The sequence below is a fragment of the Pygocentrus nattereri genome, chromosome 9 (genome assembly GCF_015220715.1).
Source record: "Pygocentrus nattereri isolate fPygNat1 chromosome 9, fPygNat1.pri, whole genome shotgun sequence".
NCBI classification, from domain to species: Eukaryota; Metazoa; Chordata; class Actinopteri; order Characiformes; family Serrasalmidae; genus Pygocentrus; species Pygocentrus nattereri.
The window spans coordinates 11,016,904-11,031,903 of NC_051219.1; the positions used below are offsets into that span (position 1 = coordinate 11,016,904).

General features: G+C 41.5%; 1 protein-coding gene across 2 annotated transcripts in view; it reads right to left on the bottom strand.

Annotated features, from left to right (window-relative positions):
• Positions 1–15,000, bottom strand: part of scube3 (signal peptide, CUB domain, EGF-like 3) — a 164,174-nt gene that overhangs the window by 26,461 nt on the left and 122,713 nt on the right. For both annotated transcript variants that reach the window (XM_037541305.1, XM_017717911.2), the window contains 2 exons: positions 13,045–13,167; positions 1,600–1,716 (listed from right to left, as the gene is read on the bottom strand). In XM_037541305.1, the coding sequence (XP_037397202.1) occupies positions 1,600–1,716; positions 13,045–13,167 (240 nt within the window). The remainder of the gene's footprint in view (positions 1–1,599; positions 1,717–13,044; positions 13,168–15,000) is intronic.

A 15,000-nucleotide genomic window follows, 5' to 3' on the forward strand; every position in this document is an offset into this window, starting at 1 on the left:
GGCCAAGAAAAAGACATAAAGAGTGTTTAAGTGAATAAAAGGATTTGCTTGGAGTTAAACCTCGATAAAGAGAGAGAGAGAGAGAGAGAGTAAGGATCTCTGGCTGGACTGCTCTGGTTTCTGTGCTCTTTGTGTTCCCTCGTTTTTTCCTCCTCTCTCCAGACGAGCACCTCTGACTCTGCGCTTCCTCTTTCTCTGTCTGCACTCGGAACTCTCATTAATCTCCGGAGCGAGGGAGCACAGAGGGAGAGAAAGAAAAACGTTGCTTTGATTGACACCTCCATTGACCTCCTGTATCAACAACTGTTCATGCCTCTGAGACACGGCTCCAGAGGGGGAGGAGAGGGGAAACGAGGGAGGAAGAAAGACGAGTAAAAAGATATTTATTCTTTTCTTTCACTCAGTAAACATTAATAGCTGTTTTTACCATCCTGCACAGACACGCCTCAGAGAGAGAGAGAGAGAGAGAGAGAGAGAATGAGACAGAGAGAGGGAGAAGAAGAGAGACTGAGAGAGGGAGAGGAAGAGAGACTGAGATGGAGATAACAAAATAAACAGTGCGAGAGGGAAATAGAGGAAGAGAGAAAGACAGAGAGAGGTTGTGAAAGACTGAAATAGATGGACTGAAAGAGAAACTGAGACAGATTGAAAGAGGGACTGAAAGAGACTGAAAGAGAAAGATTGAGAGAGACTGAAAGAGGGACTGAAAGAGAGACTGAAAGAAAGCTATTGAGAGAGACTGAAAGAGATTGAAAGAGACTGAAAGAGGGACTGATAGAGAAACTGAAAGAGAGACTGAAAGAGGGACTGAAAGAAACTGAAAGAGACAGACTGAAAGAAAGAGATTGAGAGACAAAGAGGGATTGAGAGAGACTGAAAGAGAGAGATAGAGTAAAAGAGAGACTGAAAGAAAAACTAAAAGAGACTGAAAGAGAAGGACCAAAAGAGACTGGAAGAGAAAGAGATATTGAGAGAGACTGGAAGAGAAAGAGATATTGAGAGAGACTGGAAGAGAAAGAGAGCTTGAGAGAGACTAAAAGAGAGAGAGACTGAAAGAGAGATCGACGTCCATGTTTCATTTTCCTTGAGTTCGGCCGTTCCGACCCTCTCTGACCTGCAGCAACAACACGCGCTGACTGGCACTGAAACAAACAGACTGGACTGAAGACCCCAACCGACTGTGACTGCAGCTCATTATGTAGCTTTATAATCATATAATTATCTCATTATATTTAAACAGCAGAGAAACAGCGACAGTAACTAGACTTCATCTCCAGCCGCCTGAGCTTTCTGCTACATCAGCGTCTCCGTCCCCGCTGAAAGGCCTCCTGTGGGAAACCTCCTCTTATCTGAACGCTGGACGAGTGTGGACAGACATGTGGAGAGCTCCATTCATCACAGCCGGGCTTTTAACAGTGTCTGTGCTGCTACGAGTCTGTGCCAGGCCGCCCGTCTGTCTTCCTGCACACACTTGGTGACTCATTCGCACACTATCAGCGGCCGTCGCCCTCAAACTGCTCTTTAATCCGTACATAAACACTCTTGCTTCAGCGCCTTCGCCCGGCCCGCAGCTAAGCTCTGATGTGATGTGTGTGTTACCTCCACAGTGAGCGACTCCATACAGGACGTAGCCTTTACGACAGTGACACTCAAAACTGCCCGGAGAATTCACACAGGTGTGGTCACACGTCCGGTCAAACGAGCACTCATCTATATCTGTAAAAGAGAGAGAGAGAGAGAGAGCGAGAGAGAGAGAGAGAGAGAGAGAGAGAGAAGATATGGTGGAAAAAAGTTTAACATTTGAAAAAAAATTAATTTTAAAATAATTTTTTGATGTGCTGTGAATTATTTACTTAAATTAAGAATTATTTTATTAAGAAGAACTATTTTAAGAATTACTTGGATTTTAAACACTTTTAAAGAGCAGGTTTAAAAATGAATTAACCGTATAAAAGAGATCAAATATAAATTAAAATGTCTTTACTTTTAAATGTACTTTTCATTTAGTTGAACTTTAAATGACACAGTCATTTATTCAACGTTTCTATTTTCCTTTATTTATATTTAATTACTTGAATTTCCAGAATCATACAATAAGAAAGATATTTTATATGTTTTTTTAATTGGTTTAAAAATCAATTTGACTTATTATTTTTTGTCTTATAACATTAGTTGGATAAAAATTCACGGAGATTTGGGAATCAGAGCATCAACCATTTTCGATACTCCATCGGCCTTCGCTCTCCTGCTGTCAATCATGCCATTACAGCAAGTTTGTGTATAATCAGTGTTTAACAGCAGATCATTAACACAGCTCAGTGCGGCTTTGCACTACAGCTGAACTGTTAAAACGGCTCCCCTCGTCCTTATTTCCTCAGGCCATGTGGAAGTGATTTCCCCAGCGCGGCCGTCAACCCCCCGCTTTAAGAAGGAATGTGCAGTAACCCAATCCAGCAATGTGTCCAGACGGACTTCAAACTGCCACCTTGTGCGGTATCGCCAAAGCATGGATAATGTCCATCTTCTCTTCTGCACATCTCATCAGATAGATGGACACACTAAATATGTGATGTCAAATAAAATTGCGACATATATTTAGCCCTTAAAGTTTCTGTGCAACTTTCGCATTTTTTAAAACTTTTCATACTTCTTGTGCTGTTTTGACTGGACACTGCATAAATAACTGTGGCATCTGACTCATCCAGTCTTGGTCCTGTGTACTACCCAGATAAAGGAAAGCTCCTTAGGCTGAATGTTTTTCAAACTAGTTATCTGCTGCACCTGAAAAGTCGGCTACCACAAATAAGCATTCTGACGTTTTCCTGTACTTTAAAATAGCATATAACAGAAGCCGACAGGCAGCTGCATCAGTAAACGTTTGTGTGAAATGTGTATTCTTTATAGAACACTTTCATGAATCCCTCAGTCAAGGGTATTAGTAAAATCTTCTAGACTAGTTTTTGATTGGAGGAATTCATTACTAGCATTGTTGGAGAGGTGCTGAGGAAAACATCTGGTTCCAAAGCCAAGGTAACTTCAATTTGGAAGAAATATGGGGCACACGCTTCATTACTCCCTTTTGTTCTCCATTTCCTCCAGCGTAGCTTGTTCAAGCTTCATCAGAAGTGTTTTACAATCTGTTGGCAGATTCATTTAGAGAGCCTGGTCATTGTTACCTTCACAGCGACCGGCGTGCGCTCAGAAAGAAAAGGAGGGCGTCATTGACAGGATTTCAGAACCAATGGGCTCCAGCTGCTTCCTTGCAGCCCAAATCTTCACTTGACTACTTCCCAGAGTTGAGGTAACACTTATTTGGTAACACTTTACCATAGAGTGCTGTTCCTAAGGCTGCATGACACCTACATAAGCTTTTCATGACTACTGACATAACCCTACATAACTGTTTATAATTATTCCAACAGGTGTCATCTGTCATAAAGACTATTGTAGCTACCTTTGATCAAAACTGGCAAATGTAACCTTAATAGCAAATTATGCCTATTGGAATAAGCATTTATAAACATTTATGTAACGTCAGTTGTCATGATAAGCTTATGTAGGTGTCATAAAGCCTTATGACCAGTACCCTACAGTACAGTTACCCTTTATTTGAACCCTGCTAGATAAGACTGACATAGCTATGCCATACACAGGTCACACGCTATCATAAATTATGACAGAAAACGTCCAGCGCCATTTCTGATATTTGTCATGGCATGCTTGATATCATGATAAGTCATTTGAGTACAGCAAAAATTAGCATGTGATGTGATTAGCTGTCATGACATCAGACTAGTAGTCGGTGGTACACTGGTTCATCTGAGTTTTGTCAAATCTCTTACACTGCTACGCTGCAAATAAGAACAGATATCAGTTCGGTGGCTTACTGGTTAATGCACCTGACTGCGGATCAAGACATTCCCGGTTCAACTCCCGTTAAGTCCATTGTGTATTCTTGGGGTTAGGGAACTAGCCTCGTGACCGGAAGGTCCCCGGTTCGATCCCCAGAACCGGCAGCACATGACTGAGGTGTCCTTGAGCAAGACACCTAACCCCCAACTGCTTCCTGGGTGCTGCGGATTGGGCTGCCCACCGCTCCGTGCAAGTGTGCTCACTGCCCCCTAGTGTGTGTGCTCACTAGAGTGTATGTGGTGTTTCACTTCACGGATGGGTTAAATGCGGAGGTGGAATTTGTGGGACTAACAAGGGTCTCTTAATCTTAGATAACGCAATATACAAACAGTAAAATCACTCTAACATTAGTTCGTTTAGCTGAAAGGCTGAACCAGGGATGTTACCTCTCGTTGTCTCGTCTGTTGCATCTGAAATAGTCCACTTTGCTTTCAAGGCAGAGGACATGAAGGAATAGCCAGTCTTTGCCTAACATGGACACCAGATGCCACTGCCACCTGACTGCAAGTGGACTAGGTGAATGTCTTGATTCAATCAAGACACTACTAGATGGTGTGCTGTACAACTGTGCTATGCTAAAGTAAGAACTAACTATGCCAGGTGCGCAGTGGTCCTCCTAAAGAAAAACAATTCTCTCTCAGGGCTGAAAGGGGCAGTGATGGGGCAAGTTGTCCCCAGTGCCTAGCTAGATAATGCAAGATTCAAACACTACAGGCCAAGTTAACGTTAAACCTTTTAGCTGAATGGCTGAGTCTGGGATGTTCCAGTCACGTTTCAAATGAAAATGAAAACGCGGCAGACCCTTGATCACCTCCCGTTGCCTAGTATGTTGCATCTGTCCACTTTGTTTTTGAGGCAGAGGGCATAAAAGCATGGCCTGACATGGACACCAGACAGACTGCCAAACTCCCTCTTCTACAGCCTCAGCCAGTCGCTCATGCAAATGTCTCAATTCAACCAAGCTCTCGCAAATCCTCATCTAGAACATCTGAGGTTGGTCAGAATGGTCACAGCCCTGTACCTTGTTTTGGACATTGTAGCCTTTTTGCAATATATTGCAAGGCCAACATCACAATTACGATTGACAAACGTTATATTGCACAGACTTAGCTTAGCTCTTATCTGTGCTGCATGACGATCTCCACAATCCAGGGGAAAGTGCAGGATGGTGAAGATCTAGCAGCATCGTTAGAAGGGCTTCCTGTTATCGGAAAGGCCCAGTTGGAGTATGTGGCAGTATGCGGGATGGGTGACAGTAGGCCTGTGTACGTGCTATCCAGCACAAGGAACATAGTGGAGATAGGTACAGAGAACAGGGCCAGCACCAAAACACATCTACACATCTCACCACATCACATTAAGTGGGTCCTAGCAATTATGGCTATCATTGACGAGAGGCAGGTAAATTGCGAGAAAGAACTAAGAAAGGAAAGGACAAAAATGAGAGCAAAGAGAGATTCCAGCAACCTCTGATGCTAACTCCTTATTTTAGCATTGCTACTTGCTAATCTCAGACTTAGCGATTTCTCTTCCATTGCCAGTTCGAAACAATAGCACTTTGAGGAAAAACTAACATCAGGACTGTTTACAGAGCAGAGATAGGGGCTCTATCAGCCTCTCTTTAAGGATACGGGGGCATGATCAGATAAGAAGACAAGTTTGAATGGCCTGCTGAGGACAGCAAGGGTGAGGTTTAGCGATGGCTAAGGAATGCGTCCAGATATTCAGAGAGGTGGCGAAGGACAAGCCCTATCCTGATTGATGGAGCTGGAGGCTGCTGATGGCCAAGGAGCCTGGGGGCCGCTCTCACTCCAGATAAAGCAAATATTCTGTTTACATGTTCCACCCGGAGCATTCAAACAGAGGTTCAAGCCTCGTCTCTGTTTGGGCTGAGGAGTCCACCGCCTTAGCAGAAGGTCTTAGCAAAAGGTCAAGTGTGCGACACTGAGTTCAGCTAGATCTTCTGAAGGAAATCAATCTGAAATGGTCAGCAAGTGTTTGGAATACCAATAGGTATGTGGAGTGGGATACTATTCACTGGTCTTCTTCCTTCAATTCAAAGCTTGGCTTATTGCAGCGTTAATTCTAGCCAGATTGCTAAACACAAACTAAGGAAATCTCTAGGGTCAGTTTCCTGGACATGGATTAAGCCTATTCTTGGACTGTGTCAATGGTGATTCACCATTAGACATTCATTTTAATCTGTGCAAAGGCCTGGGAAAATGATCCCATGAGTGGGGTAATGGCATCTAAGGAGATGTTCATTTCAGTGCACCACTCTTGTTTTCTGGAGAAGTTCAAAATGAGTGAATATTTGCAAAAACAATAAAGTTGATCTGTTCGAACACTAAATATCTTGTCTTTGTAGTGTATTCAATTGAATATAGATTGAAAAGGATTTGCAAATCATCGTATTCTGTTTTTATTTCTGTTTTACACAATGTCCCAACTTTATTGGAATTGGGGTTGTAACTGATAGACCTCAAGGTCCCTGATAATTAGCTGATGAGTTGAATCAGGTATGTGAGAGCAGGGAAACGCAAACAGTGCTGTGGATTAGTGAGGATTGAAGCTGGGAAACGACTGAGCTAAGCAATCTGTCTGACCTCTTACCTCAGGGTGCACTTACGAAGCATTGTGTAGAGAACAGGCTAAAGATAAGAGTTTTCCCTGGCGGCCCACACCTACCGCTTCCCCATGATAACAATAGCAGGCCTCACACAAACAGAGGTAACTCCCAGATACCCCATGCTCCTAAGACCCCTTCCTCCATGCTCAGACACAGATGTGGAAAGCCTGAGTAGGTGACACCCAATTTGCCAGAACTATGAGCTCAACATAGCTAAATTACAACCTGAATTATTTTATGACAGACTGAAAAACTGGACTCAGATCAGTGGCCTACTGATGACTGAGTGTTCCCATAGTCTTACCTTAAGCCTGGTTAAAAAACTAATGAAGGTCATGGAGAACAGTCTGAGTGGAGAACAGAACCATGCTGGGTAACCCTTAGCAGGGTTTTGTCCATGCTTGAAAGCCTAGACTACTAGTTAGATGGTCAGTTTAGGCAATACATATGAAAACTTGGTCAAAAACTAGGAAAAAAAACATCTTTGATAATGTTAATTTATGCTATGGGACTCTAGCAGTATGCAAACGCTAAGCATGAACATTTTTTGACTGTTCTAGATTAAACACAGACTTTTGAAGCTTGTAAAAGACATTTCATGTTTTATTTGAGGCTTGTTACATACATATTAACATATATTTTACAGGGACTCATGCAGCAAAGAGTCTGGCATCTGACTGAAACCTGGTTAAACTATGGCTCATATTCATAGTCAGTGATGTACCTAGTTGTTTTAGAAGGCCTTGAGTGACTCACGCCAAATAGGGACCACCCATTGGAAAATGACTGATTTCACTGGCAGGTACTTAATCTAACATGTTAGGCCTTCAGTTCAGCTCCTGAAGTCCTAACCAATGAGAGAGCTCACATGGCTGCATCTAACTAGATACCACAAAAAACAGAACTGAAATAAGAGCATTACTGTAATATTTGCAGAGCTTTTTAAATAAACTATAAAATAAATATATTCAATAAAAATGAACTAAAAAAAGACAGACTTTGTTTTTCTTTACAGAAATCATTACATATTCTCTGTAAGCGTGGAAGTTAATTTAAATCCCACAACCGGGGAAATTTCACCTCCGCATTTAACCCATCCATGAAGTGAAACACCGCATACACACTAGTGAACACACACATACTAGGGGGCAGTGAGCACACTTGCCCAGAACGGTGGGCAGCCCTATCCACGGCACCCAGGGAGCAATTGGGGGTTAGGTGTCTTGCTCAAGGACGCCTCAGTCATGGACTGTCGGTGCTGGGGATCGAACCAGCAACCTTCCGGTCACTTTTTAACCAACAAAAGACAAACTGATTTTCCTAAATCAATAACTTCATGACTTGTAATCAGAAACTTGCAAGACCCACACATTTCATCAAACTCTAATAATAACTACGATTAATGAATTTATGGCCTTTTTCATCATTTCACACCACTCTTAAATGTCTATTTTGGCTAACTGACTACCTTGCTTGCTAGTTTAGCTTAACTTATTGGCTAATATGCAGTAATATACTGCACTGTTCTGCACACTCACAGAAATGGCTACATTTACATAATCATGTGTAGAATTAAACAAAGCTTCAATTTTCTTTGTCGAGTGAAAATATGAGCAAAATTTTCATTCTGTGGATACGTTAGCTTCTTATAGCTTCTTATAGCTTATATGTTGAACTTTATATAAAGTCTTAAAACAGCAATCAACACATCAACATATGAGTTAACCAGCTTACATTCTGGAGCACATATTGGAGATGTAATAGTGTTTGATATCTTCAGGTGATAAGATGTACCTTGATATGGATTCACTAAATTGTGATTCAGTTGTAAGACAGAGATTCCCTCAGCAGGATTAACCCATTTACAGTACTGTGCGAAAGTTTTAGACATCTAAGAGCACATTTTTAAACAATTTACCTCAGCAGTGAATAAAGTCGTATTCATAATTCAAATAAACATAAAAACAATAAAAAGTAACAAGAATTTCTTGGGTCCATATTTTTCCTTGACACCTTCACAGCCACCACAGAGACTTGTTAATATCATCAATTACATCATGAGCACAATTTACTGAAGCACTGATAATGCACTTGGTGGGGACCTCAAAATTGACATGGAGAAATGCTTTTACAAATAATACGGCTAATATGAGGAAAGGGCTGTTGGGTTTTTACAGTCACTGCCAGAGATCCTTACAACAATCTCAATCACAAAGCCAAAATTCAAACTGAGCCTACAAACCTCTTGCATAAATAACAGCTTTCAGGCTACCACAATGTCATTCAGCTGTGCCCAAATAACTCTAAGTATACATAGGAAGAAAGGAAAGAAAAACTAAGCTTGCGGCTCCTGTGTGAACGGTCCTTTTCCCTACACAGCTTGACAGGCATATTGCACACAGCAGCGAGACTCGGTTAGGAGTATGTGGTTGCAGACATCGGCAGGATGGTTTTAGCTCAGCTTCTTTGTGTAGGAAGGCGTCTATATTAACACCCAGCAGGCCAGCCCAAACAAACAAAATTGAATCAAAACTACAGGGTCAACAAAAATCTCTCCATGGTGAAATCGACCAGTTTGAGAGGAGAACTGCGAGGATAAACATGCCAGAATCATTCTGCAACCAGGTCGGCTGTAAATGCATGAGCTCTGCCTGCAAGTACATCACATCTAGAGCCAAATCTTCACAGGGAAACTGACATGGGCAGAACGAGGGAGAGCTAAACGGCTGAAAGTGAACAGACACCACTCAGTCAAAACGCCAAGACTGGAAACATCCCAGAAGCTTGATTATCTCAATATGCCTTGTTGACAGCCAGTTGATAGATTTTTCTATTTCTAGATTGTTGACATTTTCAACTGTAGAAATGTTCCACCTATGCTACTACGCTATATGACCCAAAGTATTCAGACCTCTGCTTCTGGAACATTCTCCAACACTGTAATTAATCCCAAATGTGTGCAAGTAAGCTTCATCACTCCAACTCATCCCAAAGGTGTTCAATGGACCTTCTTTACTCAACCTCATACCACAGGTTTTCAATAGACATTTACTCCAACACATTCCAAAGGTGTTCAATGGACCTTCTTTACTCAACCTCATACCACGGGTTTTCAATAGACATTTACTCCAACACATTCCAAAGGCGTTCAATGGTGCTTCATTACTCCAATTCATCCCAAAGGTATTCATTACTCCAATTCATCCCAAAGGTGTTCAATGGTGATTCGTTATTCCAACTCATCCCAAAGGTGTTCGTTACTCCAACTCATCCCAAAGGTGTTCAACGGTGCTTCGTTACTCCAAAACTCATCCCAAACATGTTTATTAATCCAACTCATCCCAAAGATGCTCAATGGACCTTCTTCACTCCAACTCATCCCAAAGACGTTCAATGGACCTTCTACACTCCAACTCATCCCAAAGATGTTCGTTACTCCAACTCATCCCAAAGGTGTTCAACGGTGCTTCGTTACTCCAAAACTCATCCCAAAGATGTTTATTAATCCAACTCATCCCAAAGATGCTCAATGGACCTTCTTCACTCCAAAACTCATCCCAAAGATGTTTATTAATCCAACTCATCCCAAAGATGCTCAATGGACCTTCTTCACTCCAACTCATCCCAAAGACGTTCAATGGACCTTCTACACTCCAACTCATCCCAAAGATGTTTAGTAGACCTTCTTTACTCCATCTCATCCCAAAGGGGTTTAATGGAGCTTCTTTACTTAAACTCATCCCAAAGGCATTCAACGAACCTTCTTTACTCCAACTTACTCCAAAGGCGTTCAACGGACCTTCCTTACTCCAACTCATCCCAAAGATGTCCAACAATAGATGTTCTTTACATCAACTCATCCCAAAGATGTTCATTACTCCAACTCATCCCAAAGATGCTCAATGGACCTTCTTCAGTCCAACTCATCCCAAAGACGTTCAATGGACCTTCTACACTCCAACTCATCCCAAAGACGTTCAATGGACCTTCTACACTCCAACTCATCCCAAAGATGTTTAGTAGACCTTCTTTACTCCATCTCATCCCAAAGATGTTCAATAGACTTTCTTTACTCCAACTCATCCCAAAGGTGTTCAACTGACCTTCGTTACTCCAACTCACCCCAAAGATGTTCAATAGATGTTCTTTACATCAACTTATCCCAAAGATGTTCAATGGACTTTCTTTACTCCAACTCATCCCAAAGATGTTCAACTGATCATTTTAACTCCAACTCATCCCAAAGATGTTCAATAGATGTTCTAGACATGAACTCATCCCAAAGATGTTCAATTGACTTTCTTTACTTCAACTCATCCCAAATAAGTTCAATTAAGCTTAATTACTTAAACTCATCCCATAGGGTTTCAATGGATCGTCATCACTCTGAGTCATCCCAAATAAGTTAATTTAAGCTGAATCACTTCAACACATCCCATAAGAGTTCAATGGAGCCTCATAATACCAGCTAATCTTATAGAGGTTCAACTGATCTTCATTACTCTAGCCTGTCCCAAAAGCGTTCAATGGAGCTTCATCACTAATTCATCTCATGGCTGTTTAATGGAGCCTCATCACTTTAGCCCATTCCAAAGTTGCTAAGTAGTGTGTCATCACTCCAAAGGTGTTCAACTCATCTCAGAGCTGTTCAGACTGTGCCAGAGGTGTTTAACAGAGCTTCACCACTTAAACTCATCCAAACTGTATTCAATGGAGCATCATCACTCCAACACTCAAAGATGTTCAGTGATACGCAGTAACTCCAGAGAATGCAAACCACAGTCCAACCGGAGTGTTATAGCTGCCACCTGATATTATGCATGATGATCTTGGGTAATACTATTTCAATGCACACTGTATTTGTGGATTTATGGGATGACAATAAAGATCCTCTTGACTCTTAATGACCGCAGAAAGTAGTTTAAAAAATGAATAAGTGCACTGTAATGTGTGTTTGATCATTTATTTATGTAAAATATGAAATGTGGAGAAAAAATATAGTTTGGATTTATTTCATTTTTATTGTCTGTACTGTGAAAACATTAGTGTATTCAGTGTATGTTTAAAAGTAACACTATCAGGGATTTACACACTAACACTTGCATTTGTGTGGTATGACAAAGGTCACCTTGACTCCGGTGGGCCTGTTCAGATGACCTGTTCAACCTCTCACTCTCTGTTCATTCCTTTCTCCCTCCTTCCCTCCGTTTTTAAGTTGTCCCTCCTGTTTTCTGCGTTTCCACTCTGCTGTTGCTCTGTGGGCTGTGTGTTTGCTTTGCGCTCTCCTGAAGCCTCCAGATGTGTCCGTGTGCAGAGGGCTGCTCCCCCGGTGAGGGAGGAATTGAGGATTTTCTCGCTCTAATTCCCCACACCTGCAGCTTGGCTCAGCAAAGTGGCCGGGCCATCTCCTCTGTTTGCTCAGTGGCTGGGTGCCCGCTCCCCCGCTGTGCAGGTACTCCTCCACCCCACTCTGGCTTCCGCTGGTACTACTATCCCACACTTCATCCGTACAGGCAAGGAAACGCAGCGTGACGACTACACCATCAAATGGGGTTTGATTTACTGACATGTGAGGTGAACTGAGCCCCTGGAGTGCAGAATTACGCTTTATATTGCCACACTCTCGTTTTATGAATAATAAGGATAATTGTTATTTTTGGAGTGAACAGGTAATACTTGGAATGAAAACGGCATTAGGAATGTAAGAAATGTAGAAGTTGAGAAGTTGAGAAGTCCACTTTTGTGGCTTTATGTACAAAAAAACATAATTCATTTTACATGACTACCTCTCTTTATCACTGGGAAATAAAGAGGCTGCGATATGCAAATATGCAATATGCAAATACTTTAATATCCAGACGACATTCATTTTCATTGTTTAAAGAAAAGGTCACCACATCCTCTACAGGGGACAAACTTTAGCCCACAATCTCGATTTATTTGCTATTTATATATGTGCCATACTTTTGCATAGGCTTTATTTTCTGTTTTTTTTTTTTTAATAATTAAATTAAATTCAGCAGATAAATTAAATTCAGCAGATAAACAACAGATAAAATTGAGTTCTGTGTAGAAAATATGTTTATATGCTTATTTTCACGCAATCAAAAATACATATAATTTAACCAACGGAGGCACCCAAACTTTTGCATACGAATGATTAGGTAAATGATCTCTGTTCTGATTGGCTGACCAACTGTCCTGCATGATGCCTCATTCAAAGTGGTGCAGTGGAGCTAAATGGCTGTAGGCAGTCATATGTGAATGTGTTCAAAGTTGTGACATCACAGCCATGGGGACATCAAAACAGGTTATTTTTGCAGCTATTATTTTCCATACATGGACTGTGCGGAGTACAAAGAAACGTCCAAAATATTTAAAGTAAATAAACAAAGAATATTCAATGCTTTGTGATAGGAGCCCTTTAAAGTCCTTATGAGCACATGATTGGACTCACAGGAGAGTGCACTATAGTAGACCAGTGGCCAGTACTGAGCTCATACCTTGACAGGTCCTCTCATTGGTCAGCAGTTTGTAGCCTTTCCTGCAGCTGCACTCGAAGCTTCCCACCGTGTTCCTGCACATGTGATCACAGCCGCCATTATTTATGCGACACTCGTCGATATCTGGAAGGGAAAAGGATCGAGAGTCGTTACAGATCAGTAAATTAGGAGTGAGTGAAGAAGCAGCTGGACGACTGGACAGTGGGTAAATACGGCACTGTCTGGGTGTGGAAACCACATTTCATAGCTTCCTATATAGTCCTGTTTAGAAAGGGTGGGGTTATCTGAGATTCAGTCTGGGTCGATGCTACTTAGTCAGCGTGAATCAGAAATCTGAACAAATTATTCTTCCTTAACGTCACGTATTTTCCAGTAAAACAGGATTTTCAAGCTGGAAATAATTGTGGGCAGGACACATCTTAAGGATTTGACTGGATCTTGAACGTGAACATTTCGAAGTCAGCAGATTCATCAGAAATCCCAAAGAAATGATAAATAAACAGATTCTGCCAAAAACTAAGTACTACAATATTTTGACTGTTCATTTTCTGTAGTTTCCAAAAAATATTCATAATTTGTTGAAAGCCTAATTTCTCATTTTGATATGTATTTTGGTGCTTTTTACGAAGGTTAGTGGGCTAGCCTTTTAGCATCCATGCTAGCATCCCTATACCTTAAACATAATTAAAGTATTTGGTCACTCAAAGCAAAATTTTGAAGTCCAGGTCAGTTGAACGTTCTAAATGTGAGCGTGAAGCAGTTTGGTAGAATGATCCAGATTATGCAGTGCGTTTGAATGTGGCTCAGAGCCATTTTATAATAATTACCTAATTACATGTGAATGAGGTGCCAGCACTACCTCTCCACTTTACTGCTGAAGCTTAATCTGTGAGCTCTAACAGTAAAAGACTGACACATCATCCATCTCCTCCAGCCTTTCACTGGCTTTCGATCTACAAGGATGGTTCCCATTAAGCCTGAATCATCTCTCTAAATGAGGCGTCCATCACTGAGAGGGGCTGGCATCATCTGGATGAAATAAGCGCATTGAAAATGGAATAAAATAATACTGCTCTCTCTCTCTCTCTCTCTCTCTCTGCCTTTCTCAGCCTCTGTCTTCTCCTGCCAGTGCTGTCTGGGGCTGTTTTCCTTTTGTTCCTTCTCAGAACCAAACTAATAAAAGCAAATGTTCTTTTAGGGAGCGCCGTTAGCGCAGTATTATGAGCTCTGCTTCTTTTTTTCCCCCACTTTTCTTTATTTCTCTTTTTTATTTACTCCTTCTCTCTGTCTTTTTTTCCAGCCTCAAACTCCTCCGTGCTCTCTCGTCCTCCCCTTAAGCCTCGTCTTTCGTTTGCCAGCGCTCTTCCACCCCACGAGACGCACCATGGAGCAATTACGTTTGACAGCCAGATGAAAACCATACCAAACAAACAAACAAACACACGAACGGAGGGGAAAGTGCGTGTGAGAGAGAGAGAGTATATGTTTGTGTGCATGTAGAAAGTGGGTGAGTTTGCGTGCAAGCATATGTGCATGTTTGTGTACCAACTGGATCACCTTGTACTGACACTCGCTGGCCACTTTATCAGAAACACCTACCATATACAGTCCTGAGCAAAAGCCACAGACCACCTTGTATTATTGAATTAACTTAAAATGTTCTTTATTGTTCATGAGATATTTCTGAGCAGATTAGATATAAGATAATCAACTTGTATAAGAAAAAGGTGTCTAAAAACGGCATTTAAAACATGATTAAAAGCTACAGAGAAAACTGGACTCCTAACAACCACCTGGAACACCTGGTAAACCACCAAAACTGTCCCCATCACATAAACAGCACTTAAAGCTTTCGTCTTTGAGAGAGAAGAGAAAACCAAGCTCCACTTCTGCTCCCACTGAGAGAAGACAAGTCAGCACTATGAGTCTGAAAGGATGTGCAGCAGTCAAAAAGCC